General features: G+C 38.7%; 1 protein-coding gene across 4 annotated transcripts in view; it reads right to left on the bottom strand.

The window, feature by feature from the left end:
* LOC117471727 (protein diaphanous homolog 3-like) overlaps positions 1 to 17,802 on the bottom strand; it is a 161,513-nt gene that overhangs the window by 113,092 nt on the left and 30,619 nt on the right. For all 4 annotated transcript variants that reach the window (XM_034116926.1, XM_034116924.1, XM_034116925.1 and 1 more), the window contains 10 exons: positions 15,353 to 15,489; positions 14,533 to 14,638; positions 11,858 to 11,968; positions 11,253 to 11,371; positions 10,915 to 11,031; positions 7,335 to 7,453; positions 6,834 to 6,898; positions 5,961 to 6,065; positions 4,246 to 4,569; positions 2,671 to 2,785 (listed from right to left, as the gene is read on the bottom strand). In XM_034116926.1, the coding sequence (XP_033972817.1) occupies positions 2,671 to 2,785; positions 4,246 to 4,569; positions 5,961 to 6,065; positions 6,834 to 6,898; positions 7,335 to 7,453; positions 10,915 to 11,031; positions 11,253 to 11,371; positions 11,858 to 11,968; positions 14,533 to 14,638; positions 15,353 to 15,489 (1,318 nt within the window). The remainder of the gene's footprint in view (positions 1 to 2,670; positions 2,786 to 4,245; positions 4,570 to 5,960; positions 6,066 to 6,833; positions 6,899 to 7,334; positions 7,454 to 10,914; positions 11,032 to 11,252; positions 11,372 to 11,857; positions 11,969 to 14,532; positions 14,639 to 15,352; positions 15,490 to 17,802) is intronic.

The following is a 17,802-nucleotide window of genomic DNA, read 5'->3' on the forward strand; positions in this document are numbered from 1 at the left end:
CAGGAGCGTGAGGCACAACCATCACGAAAGAATACGGACGTTTCAAGGGATATTAATGAATATTTAAGAGGAAAAACTGAGTGAATGCTGTTTCATACCGTGTCCTTTTTAATGTTTAATGCTGATCCAGATGCTTCTGCTCTTAAGTGAGATGAAACATGTTGCTACATGGCTGAGTTAATAAGAGGACAAGTACACATGCACGTATACATACATGCACTCTCACTCACACACAGCAATAGTAGCAACCGGGTTCAAAGGCTGAGGCAAGCAGTCATGCTGCTGTACAACCTCCTCTGGGACGGGGGGGGATCAGGGAGGAACAAAACTACGTGGATGGATTCAAACCTTGAGAAAAAGTCGGATTTAGACAAATGTTTCATGTTTTGTCTGTGCAAATCTAAAATGCATTACCCATGAGCAATAACAAACTAGACGGCTAGCATTCTCCTGTACAGAAGGGCTTTTCTGTGACTCTTTGTTTATGATGATACGTTTCATGATTACTGTAAAACAAAATGCTGTGTGCAAACATATGCAGGATCTAGGTCATTACCCCTACAGAGAAATACAGTTGTGTGCTGGCGGACATCCTTCCTTTGTCCTCTCCGGAGAACACCTGCTTGACTGTCTCACTGTCTACCTGTTTGCCATTTAGATTGCCTCCATTATTCAACGCCTTGACGGTAGGAAACAAGGGTGTACTGGCTTGTGTGGGGGGGGACTTTTGCGCCTTGAGAGGACCAGCATAGAGTTGTGACAGGGAGATAACACCTGGATGAATAATTCAAATTGGCATAAGTAAGCCGAGTCAGTGACAAGACAAGGAAGAAAACACAAGACATGTGAATAAATCATCAGAGAAGGGACTAATAGACCCCGCACAGGAGAGGACAAGACTGATAACATCTCATGCTATCTCCTGCTGGAGCTTTAATCATTCCAACAACCTTGTACATGAATATTACACATCTTGCCAGACATACTAATGAGTGAGAATGTAACTGTATGGTGTCTTATCATGGAGCAATACCACCGGGGATATAGCCTACTCAAATGTAAGAGAGATAACTTAAACTGCTAAGAAGGGGGACGTCAGACCTGAGATGTGAGACATACATATGTAGTCTATTCAGATAGAGTAGGCTGTTATGTCACGACTGTTGTTCAACACTTCTCCACATAAACGTATTACCACTAGGATTGCTTGATATCATGACAAAGACATTGCACATTTTTGCCTGCAATATACTGTATACTGCAATATGAAAAAGTTGATAAATAAATGTCATGCTCTAGCCAACATTAAATGCTGTACTCATTGGTTGTTTGGATATGAATGGTGATGATTAACGATATGGCAGAAAAAGTAACAGCTACAAAGCAGGCGGGTGGGTCTCAGACCTCGCCCCAGACCCTTTGCACATTCTAACCTGGTTGACAATTATGCCATGGGTTCTGCCGCCTCTCCTACGCAGTGAGAGAGGGCAGCGAGCAATATGTCTAGCTCTAGGGAAGCTGGGAAGTCCGGGGGAGGGCTGCTGTAAAGCTCACTGTCAGCGCACCACTGCGTGCAAAAATGCTCACCAGGGAGAGAATCCTCCCGCACAAAGCGCCCGTCTCTAACCCGCTGATTGTATCCCCGGACGGATGCAGACCCCACCCACTGAGATGTGTTATATAGTTCTTTGTGAAACTGTGGTGGGCCAACCCAGACTGTAGGTTATCAATGAGAAACACTCATAAGCCATGGAAACATTCATACTGTGCAAATGTTCCCATTGTATGAAGCGGCAAAAAAGTTAAAGCATGATCTGTTTGAGTTCATTTGCCAGTGCTGAAAAACTATATTCGGCTATTTATGACTAAATTCATAGATAAAAGGATAGAACGTTCATATTTCATATGTTTAACTGCCCCAATATTACTCAATGAAATTCATTGAATGAATTGATGAGTTCATGAGTTGTACTTTCCAGCGCATAGTTTTAAATACTAGTAAAATATAACATTGCTGTTGAGATCATGCAGTGATGCTTTTAATAATATTTTGTTTAATCCGTCCCACCGGAAAATGTAAATAACACATCGGGGACGTTATTAGCCAAGGCTTCTTTCAAATTAATCCAGCATTTAATTTAGCTTAATAAGACCTCCACCTACTGTACACTAAGCTCACTGAAATTGGACCAACTCCAAATATACAAAGTAAGTGATGACTTCTGCCATGCATAACTCACGATCCATTCACTCAAAGGGATATTAAATAAACACTGTTTTCTAGAGGGTAGCTAAACACTCTCACAGACTTGCCTGTATCTCTGTCATGCAATTCCACATTGCTCTCACATTGTTCTTCCTTGTTTTACCATTACATCTCAAATGAGAAACCCTGCCATTTTCTTTCATAGCAACACATTTGACCCGGAAAGTTTGTCAGAGTTATACAGAAGAGAAAGTGAAGAGGAGTCTTGTGTGAAGAGTCACACAAATATATGTAGGGGAAAAAAGGATTTGGAAATGTCCTCAAAGGTTTCTGTAAAAGTAAAGTTCTTTGCTCTTTGCTTTAGAAATGTGTTGCAATTATAAGTTAAAACACAAAACCAAATTGACTCAAAATACAAGAGCAGCAGTCAGACAGAGGGACATTTAATAAATGAAGACTCTGACCTGTTCTTTGTGAACCAAAAGTGAGAGCAACTCTGCGAAGTAATTCTGGTTTCGCAAATTGGTTTTCATCAGCCCGCACCCAGAAACAGCTCTCTGACATTTCCTGGGGACGAATCTGAAAACAAACATCCACACGGTTCAGATCATTGAGTAACTTGTGGATACTAAAAGTATTTCAGATTATACAGTCTACAGCAGTAAAAGTGAATATAATGGAAAGCCATCATTTGAAATCAGATACTGGGTACATTTTAAAGATATAGGCCATATATACATACAGTACAGATAAGCTCCTGACAATTTAATAATCCCTAAAATGTGGTTAAAACTCAAAGTAGTACATAAGTGTCGCCAACCTATTACTGCTGGGCAATAGTCAAGATAAGACGGTATTAAAATTTGAATCATCGAGTTTTGTGCCAAAAGCAGTTTTGTCACTGGTCTTTCATCATAAATGATAGTTGCTCCCTTCCAAAACTTGCTGAGCTCCTAATAGAGTTGAAAGTTTGAAGTCTTAATACTTAAGAAGTTTCTGAACAGCATTGTCTCAAACCTAAACATATGTGGGAGTCTCATACAGCTGTGCCATAGAACAGGTCATTTTCATGTCACTTTGAAATTACAAGCATATGGTTTAGTTTGCCGAACACCTGTACATCTGATATTGAATTATTAATCAAATCACAATTGTATATCACTAGTGATGTGTACTAATATTGCACTGCAGAGAACAACATCTGTAGAGGTAGCACTAAGGCTGCTCTGAAAACAGCATCTGATCATCTGTTATTTTCAATTATCACTTTCTTGGCAGCGAGGAAGAAACTTGTTATTTAGTTCTTAGAAAAACATCTGTACTGTTCAGGCTCTGCCAAAGAAAATCAGTAACAAAGGAACAAAGAGCAGAGAAAAGGGCCCCTATAAATACCTGGCCTAAATTCTCCGTTTCTTGTTGCAAACTTTTTGTTAAGCATAATTCAGCACAGTCTGTAATATCTCTTATTATACTGAAGTTCACTCATAATAGATATCTGTAACGCCGGTGTTCAGTTAGAAAACACATGTCCTAAATGTACTGGAGTCCAATATGATAAAATAGCCTACGGATAAATAAAACATCTGAGAGTTATTTTTTTTCTTTACTTTTTGAGTGAAGTGTTGATTTGTGTCAAAATGTATGATGTAAAGCAGTGCAGGAAGTGTCCATATTTGGAAGGCTGAGAGGTTAAAATGGCTAAATGTTGCAGCTCTAATTTCATCTAGGTTTAGAAAGATTAGAAAAATCTAATAAAATAAAATATTTTAAGATTTCATTTTGGGTGCCTTTTGAAGTACATACCCAATAATCCTATTTTTGTCAGCTTTTCTTTAATACATTTTTTCTTAAAGACTTTACATTTCTCTTTCACTTAGTTTTGATACTATTCTCCGTCAGCATCATGAATCTTCTGATAAATACAACATTTTTTAAATCGATTTGACTCCAAAGTATTTGAGGCTTTAGTTAGTGGTATAACAGACTGCATTGTATAAAAATAGGGGTGGTTAAATATTAAAAGCACCCTGCAGTGTTACCTTAGACCAGTTGAGGCGCTTCATGGAGGTCTCAGGCTTGAAATCCTTCTTGGGCCTGAGGCCATAAGGCAGCGCACGGTGAGTGGGGGAGCCTAGACCACCCCCAAACCCTAGAGGGGGTGGAGGGGGGGCACCAAATGGAGGAGGCATTCCAGGTGGGGGAGGTGGGGGAGGGCATCCAGGTAAAGGAGGCGGAGGAGGCGGCGGAGGGGGAGGTGGTGCCCCAGATGCTGGAGCAGGCGACGGAGCCCCAGACTGAAGGGCTGAGGAAGATGATGCTTGTCCAACATGGGGGGGGGACAGACCCACCGGTACAGCCCCAAACTAAAGGAAGAGAAAGTATGTGGGAACATAAACACCAAATATATGCTCATTTTCACAGCATTTACAAAGCTAAATAGGCTTGAATATAGTTTTTTTAATTAGTTGGAAGGTCAATTTTAATTTGCTTGCCTCATAGAAAGATTTTCTTTTTATTGATTCCTGCTCATATTATTTCATTACAAAATATTTGTGGTGGTTACCATGGATTTGTTTGCAGTGTGGAGCAGTGCTCAAGAAACCCTTCCCCAGATCAATAAAATAAAAGGTGAATCCACAGTGCGAGGTAAAAACAGGGAATAGGATTGAAACTGGGGAGAAAAAAATGGAAGCAGACTAACTAGAAACTACAACAGCACAGTAAAGAGTCCTCGCTAACACCACTGTGGTGCGGATAACAGAGGCGTGTTCTCTCAACCATCCAGCACAGGCCAAATGCTCGTAAACGATCCAGACTCTGTCCAGAACTTACCAACCATGATTTGTTTTTTTCCCAAAGCCAGAAAATCAAATGTTATAACCGGGGCTACAAAGTTTCGTAAATTGTATCATAGGGAGCAAATGGCTTATTGATCCATGCACCAGTTTTAGATTACACTAAAGGTCAGCCCTGGGCCCTTACTCTGCCACCGCCTCTAGAGGGAAGAACTCCTTTTCTGAATTCACAAGTGTGTGAGTGTGTGTGCTGGTGAGAGTAAGACTGACAATGACAGACAAACTGTGTGTGTGTGTGTGTGTGTGTGTGTGTGTGTGTGTGTGTGTGTGTGTGTGTGTGTGTGTGTGTGTGTGTGTGTGTGTGTGTGTGTGTGTGTGTGTGTGTGTGTGTGTGTGTGTGTGTGTGTGTGTGTGTGTGTGTGTGTGTTCGCATTGGCTAGATGTACCGCTCGTATATTGTGCCTAGGTGCTATTTGAGTATTCATTCTGTGTTTGGTCACTCAAATTGAAAAATTATCAGGAAAATAAAAAGGAAGTTCTCTTCTTTTCTCAAAGCGTGGAGTTATCTTGCAGTGCCAGGGCGTAGGAGCAACTCTCTGGGGTGTTGGCGGGTAGGAGAGAGGCCCAGTAGTGAGGTTGAAGGGAGTTGTCAGAATAAATTGCTTTTAGAACAATTTCCCCTTATGGGATAAAGATCAGAGAATCAGAAATGGCCAACATCGAGGACTGGTCAGTATTCTCATTAGACTTAGTTTCGACGGGCCCGTAGAGCCTTCATGTCAACTCAAACTGCAGGCTCCAGTGGATAAAACTACCGCCCCCACCACAAACCCCAAAATAACAAGAACATCTCATAAAGGAAAGTAAGAAAAGAAAGTTTAATCGCAATTCTATAGTAGATTTAAGGGGGATTTGAAATGAAAGAATGACATTGAAAAGATATAATAAAAGAAATGTACCTGAGAGCGGAAGGCCAGCAGCTCCGCTTGGAGTTCAGCTATTTTATCATTACACTGAACCAGCTGAGCTTGTGACTCCTGTCTGTTTAGAAACTCCTCGTCAAACTGAAAAGAGAAACGGATATCCAGATAAGTCACACGAAGGAGCTGATATTAATGAAACTAGGAATTAACATAAGCAGTACTCATTAAAAGTGTTTAAGTTAAAGGATGTACTCGTTTTATATAATCGACATTCATGTTACCTTGATTACCTTCATTTACGGATTGAAATTCAACCTTTTGTCTATTACTCGTTCATTTATAGAAACCTTTTGAAGTATGTAAAGGTAAGAAACAAAACCTAAAAAAGGTAAGTAAGTAAGCATGTTTTTGTCTGACCAAAAGGAAAAAAGGAAAAGGTTGTTTTGCTACATTGATAGGGGAAGTACAGGTTCTGCAACAAACTATTCTATAACTGAAAAATCTAGAGCAAATCCTTTGACTGAAAACAAAAACAGTTTAACTTGCATTTCAAGAGTGTTTGGTTTCCTGCATTTTAAAATGTTAAGATCATAAGTCAGTGTTTATTATTTTCCAGTATTATGTCTTATTCTGTAATGCTCACTGTTTTTAGAAAGGAATCCGATAGCAATTACAATTCATTTTCTGCTAAGTGATGACTAGAAGTGTACTAGTATGCAGCAGCTTATAACACAAGCCCCCACGAGGTTGCCATGGTCACGTTTACTTCACAGTAAAAACAGATGCTGTTTTTTTAAAAACAAATTAGAATAAATATGTGCAGGCCTAATTGGGCTTTGTTTTGGCCAGGTGGTGTAGTAGATATGTAGTGGGTTCAACATCTAAGTGGTTTTCTTTGTAAATACTTGCCTTCTGTGCCAGTTCTGAAGCTCTTTGTTCGTACTCATCAGATCGAGCTTTATCTACACACACATCTGAAAACACAAAAATGAAATTAAAATGTGTATGTTGTTTTGAAATACCCGTTATGTTTGACACATTTAATTCATAATCCTCTATCCGATTTCAGCCACCATCCCTTTCTACTTCTTTAAGGTCATGCTACTATTTACATGCCCCCCCCCCCAGGATACATGACTATTGTATTGTTACTCATATCATTTGAATTATAATGTTGTCATTTATTACTATCTTTTTGTCTAATCCATCAAACGCACACAGAGACAAACACACACACTCTGTTTTTCTTTTCTTTTTTTGTCTCCATGTATATCGTGTAATTTGTTATTTGTCTATATGTGACACTGTACTTATATGCACTCGTCTTGTAATTCCTATATCACTTAATAAAAATAATTAAAAAATGAAATGCACGTTATGTAAAGAGACTGGCACAAGTTTGGGACTTACCTAAGAGGTGACTGAAGTCCACATCGAGGCGCTTGCGGTAACCAAAGTCGGGGTCAGTGCCACTGCGGTGGAGCACAACCTGAGACACACACTCCTCAATGATCTTAAAGTACTGGGGCCTGAGTGTCAGGAACAAGAGAGATAAGAGTGAAGAGAGACAATGAGAAAAACACAGAATGAAAGAAAATCACTTTATTTCATTATTTTCAATTCATTTTTAAAGTTGATGTATTCATTTCACATTCATTTGCTGTTAACTGGACAGTTATGGGTGGGAGAGGAAGTGAAGTGCAGTTAAGTACGGTAAGTGAAAAGGTGTGGGAAATGTTGTGAAACTAATCGGGTGTTGCGTAAAAGCTATCAGAGATTAAAACATAACAGGAGGCTCCAAGTCAGAACCTCTTACCATCATGGTGCATCGGTGAGTCAATTCATAGCCTGATGTTCATATAACAGGTGCAATTTGAAACCATCTGACACAATTGATTGTACATGCTAAACAACATCATTATCGCTGTTGACACAAGAATCAGGAGTATCCAGAATTCTCACACACCTTTCTGTAAAACCAAATCCCCAATTCCCACCACTCCCCAGCTATTAGGAAAGATATGACAACATGATAAATGGGAAGGGAAATGGCTAGCAAAAAAATTGAGAAACTTTTAACAAATTAAAAATGAAAGGGGTGAAAAAAGGATGCAATAGTAAAACAGGTTGTGTTCCGAGTAAACAGATACACAGTATATGCACTCCATTGGTTTTCTATTTCAGAATGTTAACGTTTATAAATGATTAAAGAAGGCCCAACACTCTTGATTATTGTCATTATAATATGGCGTAAAACAACTACTAAACGTATATATTACTATAAACACAGTTTTGATGGTGCTGAACAATGGGAAAACACCAACGTATAACCAGGTGCTCGATATATGCAGGTGAATAGTTCGAAATGGCTTCTTTCGAATGCGTTGATCACAGAATAACCCAAGGCATGCCACAGTTAGAGAGAGAATATATAATAATGCAACAGATGAAATGCAAGGCTGGGAGCCGCAGTGCTCTTCCAAGTTAGAGGGAAAGGAGGTTTCATGTGCTCATTATCTTACTACAGTACATTGCCTCAGAGTGTATGAATCCCTTCTACACAGAATGAATAACTAATACTTTGAAACTTATAAACCACCTTGTTTTAAAATAAGAGAGATCTGAATGTTTGAATTCCATTCCTATGACTTTGAGCTGAACCATATAATCCCTGTCTGAACGAAGATGAAAATATTGACAATCAAATGGAATAAGTCATGTTGTCAGTCAGGCTGTGGGTGTTCCTTTCATTAAGCCGTGACTTTGGGACCCCTGAGAAAAGAGGGGACGATATATTTTTGACATCAAGAAAACCAAGCATATAATAACTAATGATCACTACATCAGTCAGTGGGGAGTGGTGCAGTGCATTCAAAGGATCACATTCAGAAATGATGCCTTGTGTGTCAACAGAGATAATCAAGGGTGGGCAACTGCCTGAGAAAAATGTGCAAATGTTTCCGAAAAATACTTGAAGCCAACTTCACAAAAAGTGTCTGTAAAGCTACACCACAAAGTATGAGAATGAGATGGACAATATGCAGTCATCTAAGCCATTAAACTATGCATGTTAACAATAATCTCAATTTGTTATGAATGTTAGGCAACATGGTTCCTATTCTAATTGAATTTAAAAGATGTTGCTGTGAATGAATACACCCGAGTGTATCTATTTCACTCAAAGCTTCTGTCGAGGTCCAAAAGACCAAAATAATTAAATTAAAATTCTAATAATAATTATTGGTTGTCAATAAGTGGACAATCTTTTTATCAATATAATAGTTGCCTTAGCTTAGGCCATACAATCTGATAGTGGCTATTACAACTTACAAAGCTTTGATAAGACTTAGTTTCCTTCTAATGTAACCATGTAAGGTTCCCTAGTTGGACAGCAACAGAGTTTAGATTAGACTGACAAATGTGTCGGACATCCATCTTGCTATCATGGCTAATGGCTTTGGCAGAATTGCTGGGATGTACATGTACAAAATCTGAAAGCATCCAAGGACCACTTCCAGAAAGTGGAAAATATGATGAATAAGATGTTATAGAGTGTTTTTCATACAAACAACTTTTATTTTTCACGTAAGTAATGAGCCCTCATGTACGAGTATGAGATGCTCCACGGCCTTGGAAGTTACTATTGTATGTAGTTAGTAAATGGTAAATGGACTGCATATTATATTGCACTTCTCCAGTCATTGCGACCCCTCAAAGCTCTTCACGTATACAAGTCCACATTCACCCATTCAAAAACTACACCCACACATTAAAACAGAGGTTAAATACAAGAGGCCACCTCCTCACTAACATTCACTCACTGTTGGCCATGCCATCAGGAGCAATTTGGGGTTAAGTATCTTGCCCAGTGTTATGTCGACATAACACTGAATGGAGGTCGACAATCTACCTCCTGAGCCGCAGTGGCCCAGCGATTCATTGGACAATGCTAAGGCAGGCAGAAAAACATTATTTTATTAATTCTCTAACATTGTTGCTTTTAAGTATTTTTTGGTTTTGGATACACTACCTAAACTAGTATTGCTTTTAATAGAGAATGTGGAGAAAGCCGGTATTTGAGAATATATTATAATATGTAATCATTACTAAATAAAAAACAGATCTAATATAACGTTTAACTGGTTTTATAATGGTCCAGATGGTTATCTGCCGAAATAAACAAAAATCTGATTGTGTTGTTTTTCATGCCATGGTTAATAAGAACAGAACGTGGGGAGGGTGGTGTGTGTTTGTGTGTGTGCTGCTGTTATTATGCTTACAAAATAGAAATGAGCATTGCTGGCAGTCATAAGCCCCATGATAAAATTGCAAATGAAGAAAAACTATTTAGACAGAGCCAGAGCGGAGTGCCAGACATGTTGGGTGTTGTTTTTGGGTGGGAGAAAAACTGCAGGTGATGCATTTCATATTCTTCAGATAAGAGCCTCATCTTTTGATCAAGCCAAGGTTTAACCCACATCCAGCTGTGAGTGAACCAACATAAAATAAGCCTTTGAAAAGTAACTTTAATAGGAGATGAGAAATACTCTGGAGCCATGGTTACTGGAGATGGACTGGAGATGAAAGAGATGGCATTCTCTTTGTTAGCCAATGTCATTGAGAGGGTTTAAGCCAGAAGGAGTGAGACCTCCACAAAACATAAGCTTTTCACCAGCGTGCGTCATTACCAGTGTTCAAAAGTGGCTTAGACCTTTGTTTGTGTGTGAATTTGGCTCAAATTTGATATTAAAATGCTATATATAAGTCATTATTACGCATCAAATATCCCTGGTCTAAAAAGATAACAATAGAGCTAAGGAATAGAACTGAAAACTAAACATAAAAAAAGAAAAAACACACAAAGTCCATGCTCACATACAGGTACATACTGCTGTGATTGAGCAAAAAAAAAAGAAGTGAGAAATCTGAAGGCTTCATAACACTTTGATAGTTAATGTAGTGTGTGTTTGTGTGTGCTGCTGATCTTTACCTGACCAAGTAGTCGTTGCGAATAAGCATCAGGTGCTGCAGTATAGATAGAAAATAGGGCTCTGCGTTGCTGTCCTTCACCATGCTCTGCACAATGCTGAACACATCACCCACATCAGTGAACAGAGTCAAGGACTTTTATGTAAAACGAAACATTGCATTTTCACATAAAAAAGTAAGCCCCTGAAAAGAAATGAACAAGTTATGTATTTTACAACACAAAGAGTAGCTGACCTTAGCTTGATGACCTGACCTTTTCAAATGTACTGTATTATAGAAAACCTCCCAAGAAGCGGACACTCAATTAGAATTTTGTGTTTGTTAAAATGAAAAGGATATTCCAACTCGCACTTGATGTCTTCCAGCCGATGGGAGAACTCCATCATGTCCTCTTCTTTGTGCTCCTCAAATACCTTCAGCTGAATGTCAAGGGCCTCATTCCTTATGGTTGTCAGATGCTTCAGATGGATTATATTAGATAAAGAAAAAAAAATGTAAGAGAGACAAAGAATAAAGCTAAATAAATCAAATAGAAGGGCTTGAGACCCTTTTTGACGTCTGCTCGGGTAAATTCAAGGAGCTCATACAAAATGCTATCACACATGATTTAAAGGTGTGGGGACAGAGCCTCACTTTAATGTATTTGTTTTCTTGGCATCTACAGCTACAATGTTTACAACAATACACATGTTAGGTAGAGGGTATAAAAGCCAGTGGGTATATTATAACCCAGGCACTAACAATCAAAACTTTATTGGTTTCTGGGTGCTGGCACAGACAAAGGACGTGCAAACTCTCCTCTGTGTTTCATAAATTATTTGCTGGAGCAAATCTACAATATTTCACTGAAGTGGACACCTCATTTAAATATTAATACACAGTAGGTGTGGGTTTATACCGTGTGTGTGTTTGTGTGTGCGATTGTGTAGTTGTGCTGTGCTTACCGGCAATATCTCTTTCAGGCCACAGCGCATAAATTCATTTCTGATGTGCAGCCTGAGGTCCAGCTCATCAGGGGACGTTACTAGTGCGTTGATGAGCTGCATGCATGCCACCTGCAACATAAGGGGTGCACACAACAAAGGGAGAGAGAGGGGAGGAGAAAGGGAGAGGAGAGAAAAAGAGAGAGAATAGTGAGAGGGAGAACCAGAGAGCGACGACATACTGCTTTTTTTCCAGAAGTTGATGAAATGCATGCCAGCATGCATTCTAAATGAGTTGTGTCCCTGGGAAGCAGAAGACCATAACTAATGCATCGTCTATTTTCTCCAGTCACCAACCAGGGGGGCTGATTTTAATATTAATGCAACAACTGCAGACCCATACACACAAAACTAACTAACAGTCAATTTAAGGGCAAACTCTCTCTTTTGGAAGCTGCTTTTCGCTCCCCTAAGAGTTTGGTTTACTGCACAGGGACCGCTGCATCCTGTGACTCTTCAACTTGCCAGGCAAACACAGACAGAAAAATCTATTATTGATCAGTGAAGCAATCCACTCATGTGTGAAAAGAGGGTATGGCAGTGCTGGAGCCAAGGCAGGATATTTAGATGTTTTCAGATTGAAAGCATACTTATTTTTACTTTTGTACTCAATTATAGTAATTATCTGTCCTCCAAGTAATATGCACATATTGAAATACAGAGGTAGCATTACAAAGTGTCACAACACATTTATCTTGACCTGTGACTGGGGTGCAATGGCCGTCAACAATACAATTGGAGTAGTTAAAGATCCTAACAATTGAATGATTTCCTACAATCCACATAGTCTTCGGTTTAAGTAGTACACAAACTCATTTGAAGTCAAATCAACTTGCTGAAGGCAGACAATCAATAAAAAGGACAAAAGGAGGGCAAGAAAGATCACTGAAATGCTTGACATCATAAAACATCACGATATAGATGCTACATTAGCATTTTAAGTCTATTTGTTTCCAGCTCATAGTACATGTAAATATGTATATTTAATAATCTTCAATAGCCAAAGCTTGTAATAGGAATAATGCAGGGATCAATTACAAATATGTGAAGGCACTTAGACCTTAAGAGAATATATGGGCATCTTTGATTTTGGAGTTCCCTCTTGTGTGTATTTACACTCATTGTCTAAATACACACTTCCACAGAGCCAAAGGCTCCCAGCAGACGGACCTTCAGTGAAGTCAAGTGCCAAGAAAAGCCTTTGGCCACGCAGCGCCACAGTGGTTAGGATAACAGTATTGTGCTTTAATAATGCATGGGGTTAAAAAGAAACTGTGCTGTGTTTCAGAAGTGGGAAAGTAATAGCAAAGCATCAATTCCTTTAATATTGTTCCTTTACTGTTGCTTCCACCCTCGTAGAGTATTCCTAAAGTTTTGCACCTGTCAAAGGTAGTTACATCAAACTGCACGTAAAAGCTATGGAGAATGCTACAGGGGGCATGACATATATCATCTGTCAATAAGGTTTAACATCATTGGTTATCGCATCCTAATACGACAACCACAGGAGAAAATGGTAATAGATTCTAGATGTGTTATACTCTGTGTGTGTGTGTGTGTGTGTGTGTGTGTGTGTGTGTGTGTGTGTGTGTGTGTGTGTGTGTGTGTGTGTGTGTGTGTGTGTGTGGTATTGGATGAATGATCGTATCCCACAGCTACCAATTAAAAATGCAGACAACATACTACAATCAATTACATTATTATGAGTGAAACCAATGCCACCCTCATTTAAAGCAGCCCATATGCAATACCTCAAGTATATGTATCAGTAGGGAGATGATAGATCTCAAACACTGTGTCCAAAAAAAAAGGGATTGCATGCCAAGGGAATGCATGAGATGATAAAACGGACTATGCGCATAGACTGGGAGAAATGTGTCAAACCTTAAAGTGGATTAGGAGGAATCAGAGGTTACAAGATTATAGCTTTGGAACATGAGAAAGGGATAGCCTCTTTATGTATGAATACAAAAAATAAAGATGTTTTGTTTGCTTTATTATGTTCTCTTGTTATTGGTTTTCTTTAAGCAGTAATTGTTTTTTTATCCTCCATGAATTAATTCCTGGTGCAACAGTTCTCAAAATAAAGCTTGTTTTACATTTTTCTCATCATAACTAGATGTTGCTGTAACTGAAATGCTAACACTGTCATCACTAAAGATAATTACATAAGGCAACTACAAATCACAGATGATATTTATCTTAATTAGGAACACCATTTCCCAATGATTACGATCATTATTGCAAGTGGTAAAATAAGATTAACAGGATAATATTGAACTTGTTACCTGACAGTTTCTTGTTTGATCCGCAAAATGAATAACATGCGAGACACTTCAACACATAAACCAACTGCTTCAAGAACAGCTCACAAGCACTGGGTAGTGAATTAAAGGAGACGACTCAAATATTTGCAATGTATAGGTGTTTGAATGTTGCCGTTGTACTCTTCAAGTATAAACTTAACTCTTTTGGGCAAGAAAATACTTTCAAAACCAATCATGTGTATGTCCCCTGAGCACAGAGAGGTTGATACGTTAAAATGGTTAACTTCCCAAAGCCCTTCCATATTTCATTTCAGAGAAATGTGAGGGGGGCAGAGCGGTGGCTGTACGGAGCTTGTACTTTGCACTTACTTGTAATTGAACCGAGCGATCTCGGAGTCCCTTCACAATGGGACTGAACCTCTCGATGCCTCGCCATTCTCCTGCTGTGGTGATGGCTTCAAGGACCTTTTCCAAACTAAATGAGAACATGAAATGCATGAGCGAACAATTGAGAGAAAATGAAGTCATACATTCATTTAAAGGGATTTTGACCGATGAGCTCTCTCCTATTCCACTGTATCCAATGTCCCTTTATTGTCAATTTGACGAAAGTGGATGGTCCTTTCCAGGGGATTTCATCACTTTCACCATAGAACACACCAGGAGACTTGAGTTTGATTGTACCGGGACTTTTTATACTATAGTGAACTTGAAAATGCATACTTTAATACCTATTTAAATGACACTTAAAATATCTCCTATATCTTATATGATGCTGTTATCACTTTCAATCTCTCAAACTATATTACCTCACCAATATCTTGTGTATTTTTACTAGACACTACTCTCGTAAAAACATTGTTAATATACAATATAGTGACACCAGAGTTGTGGTGTGTTCTTTTAAGAGTGAGTGACAGACCTAGTTTATTCAAATACAAATATTATACTCTGTGAATATGTGGCGGTTCACGCTTTGCAAATGATTGTCTTGTTATGCTTCACCCTTAACATTGTAAGCCCTGTAAAACCTTTTGATTCCATGTGATAATAAATGATAAACAGCTCTTATCACACCAAAACCAATAGAGTCTTGCTTTTGCAAAATCCAAAATATCGACTTTGAACATTACAAAAGCTGTAAGACATGGATATGTTGACAGAATGAATGAATGAAGCCAGGCCATACGTGTTCTCTTCGCCCACAATGCAGATGGCTGACAGCAGCTTCACCACGTCAGTCATCATGGCAGACTGGGTGGGATCAATGGCTCTCGCCAATAACGCAAGACTCTTCTCTTCCCCCAGGATTCGATCCAGGCCATACTGTAGTAAACAAAAAAGACAAAACATGATTACCCTGAAAGGTTGTGATTCTCCACTTTTGCAACAACAAGAACACAGTTTCCTGTGTAACAGTCAAACAAAATCCTATTACCTCAAGACTCATTTTTATTTTAGTTCCATCTGTAATGCAATGCCACATTGGCACAGCACAATTTAGTGTGCAAATGGCAGGGTAATTTATAAGCTGATTTAGAATAATTCTGTTATGTGTTGCAGTGTGTTGGATACTGAAGCCAACACAGAGAAAAACACTCTAGCAAGGACACCATCATTAAAAGTACCAATATTGTTAGTGTAATTGTCAATACAGTACAAGCATGTGGTAAAAGCAATGTACAATGAAAACAATTTTAAGCGTCATTCAATTCTATAATTACTGCTGAACAATGAAAGATCATGTTCATTTATAATATGTGTTTGTAAAGAGAAAAGCAATCATTGAATTGTTCAATCAACAAATAAAACATTACATTTGATTCAGGTTTTTTTATAGCAATGAAAAGGGGCTTTATTTGACCAAGTAAGGCTTCAAAAAGTGATGCTTTTTCCCTTTCCCTTGTGATGAGGGGTTATACATTTAAAGAGTCATCCAAACAAGGATTGTAAAGTCAGTTTTTAAAATAGATTTGCCAGTAAGAAATGTAATTTCTGTTGAATTGTATGTCACTTTTGTTTCATGTCTATCATCATATATTTCCAATATTTAGCATTGCTTCACACAGTAAAACATAAAGGATGAATTGGATGACCCTTGTGTCAATGCTGCAAAGAGCAGTTGACACCTCAGGTTAAACTATTCAACCATACTTTTGATATTTGCACTGAATCTGTTTTCAGCAGTTTTCTATCTATACTCTATTCTAAAACCGAGCAGATCTTCTAAATCTTCAATATGTTGTTTATAAACGGTATACAGCACAGCATAAAGTATATGAAGTGATAACACTGACAACTATTGAAGTCAGTATGAACAAGTCCTACAAATAAAAGATATCTGTGAACACTAGATGCACTTGGAGTAACTGTAAAGCTTAGCAAACATATCTGATCTAAATTGGGGAAATGGTTTTCTTGATTAAGTTCAATTGTTAAAAAGGGTAGTTTCACTGTGTGTTAACCTAATTATTAATATGTCTTTATTATGCCATTGGTGACAGACAATAGAATATATGCAACTCTGTGACTTGACGCAGGGAGGCAGAAGAAAAAAAGTCTGCAGTGACAGCTGGCAGAGAACACCTGTCTTCTTGGCATTGTGCGTACATCCCATCCCAAGATGCCTCCCTAGCCAGGGAAAGGTCTAGGCTGACAGAGAGGCCTGCGGGTAAATGCTGGCGTCTGGCGCCTGTTGAGACGCCGGATTACATGAGACCTTACAGCACACTTTGCGCCAGAGTGCCTGTATATCTGTCTCCGTTGCGTTTAAGCTCCATGTGGCAAGAGTTTTTTTTCTTTTCTTTTTAGCTTCTGTGGACTTACAACACACACGGAGGACAAGCTGGAGCATTGTAGAATAAAGCTTCCTCAACTCTATTTATGAAGCCATTTTTTTACAATTGGAGCAACATGTATAATTTCTGTCATTCTGTTGGCAAAATTAAGAAAACGTTCCTAACCAAACTGTAACTTAATAATTACAAAATGAGTTATAACAGTGTGGGAAAACAAAGCTTCCTCAGTGGCTGACATTGATAAGTTGTATTTTCAGGTTCATTAAGGAGCAAGCTACAGATGACAGCTTCACACACATAATCACATGACCTAAATCAGGTCTGTTAGAGATGCCGACTATCAGCTTCTGTTCCTTTTTGGTTTATTGCCCCGCCTTCCTTTTATGTATTTTCTAAATTACATTTTGTATCTTCTATAAGTCATTTGTTTAATGTCACCCGACGACTGTCTATGTCCACCTGTCTTTACTATAGTATGGCTTATATGGACCAAATAGTCCTATAGCTAATGTAACTACACTAAACTTCAGGAACTACATCTGTAACCAAAGGCTATTTTGCAATATTATGTTGCATTCCAATGAATCTGAGAAACTGTACAATGACTGCTTTGACTGTGTTGCAATACTCACACACAACACTTAGACATGGACAAAGTGCTCTGTGATTTTAAGTTATTAATGTAGTATTTTTCCACTTTGAAACAAGTTGGGTTTTTTCACCTGTTCTCTCACAGGCATCTCTTTCTCTCCTTTAAACTTTCCTGGTCACACACTCACTCTGTTAAGGCCTAACTCCAAAGAAGGGACTTTTTGAAGGACAGCTACCCCAGATCTGTGCA

This window comes from Trematomus bernacchii, unplaced genomic scaffold (assembly GCF_902827165.1).
Source record: "Trematomus bernacchii unplaced genomic scaffold, fTreBer1.1, whole genome shotgun sequence".
Taxonomy (NCBI): Eukaryota; Metazoa; Chordata; class Actinopteri; order Perciformes; family Nototheniidae; genus Trematomus; species Trematomus bernacchii.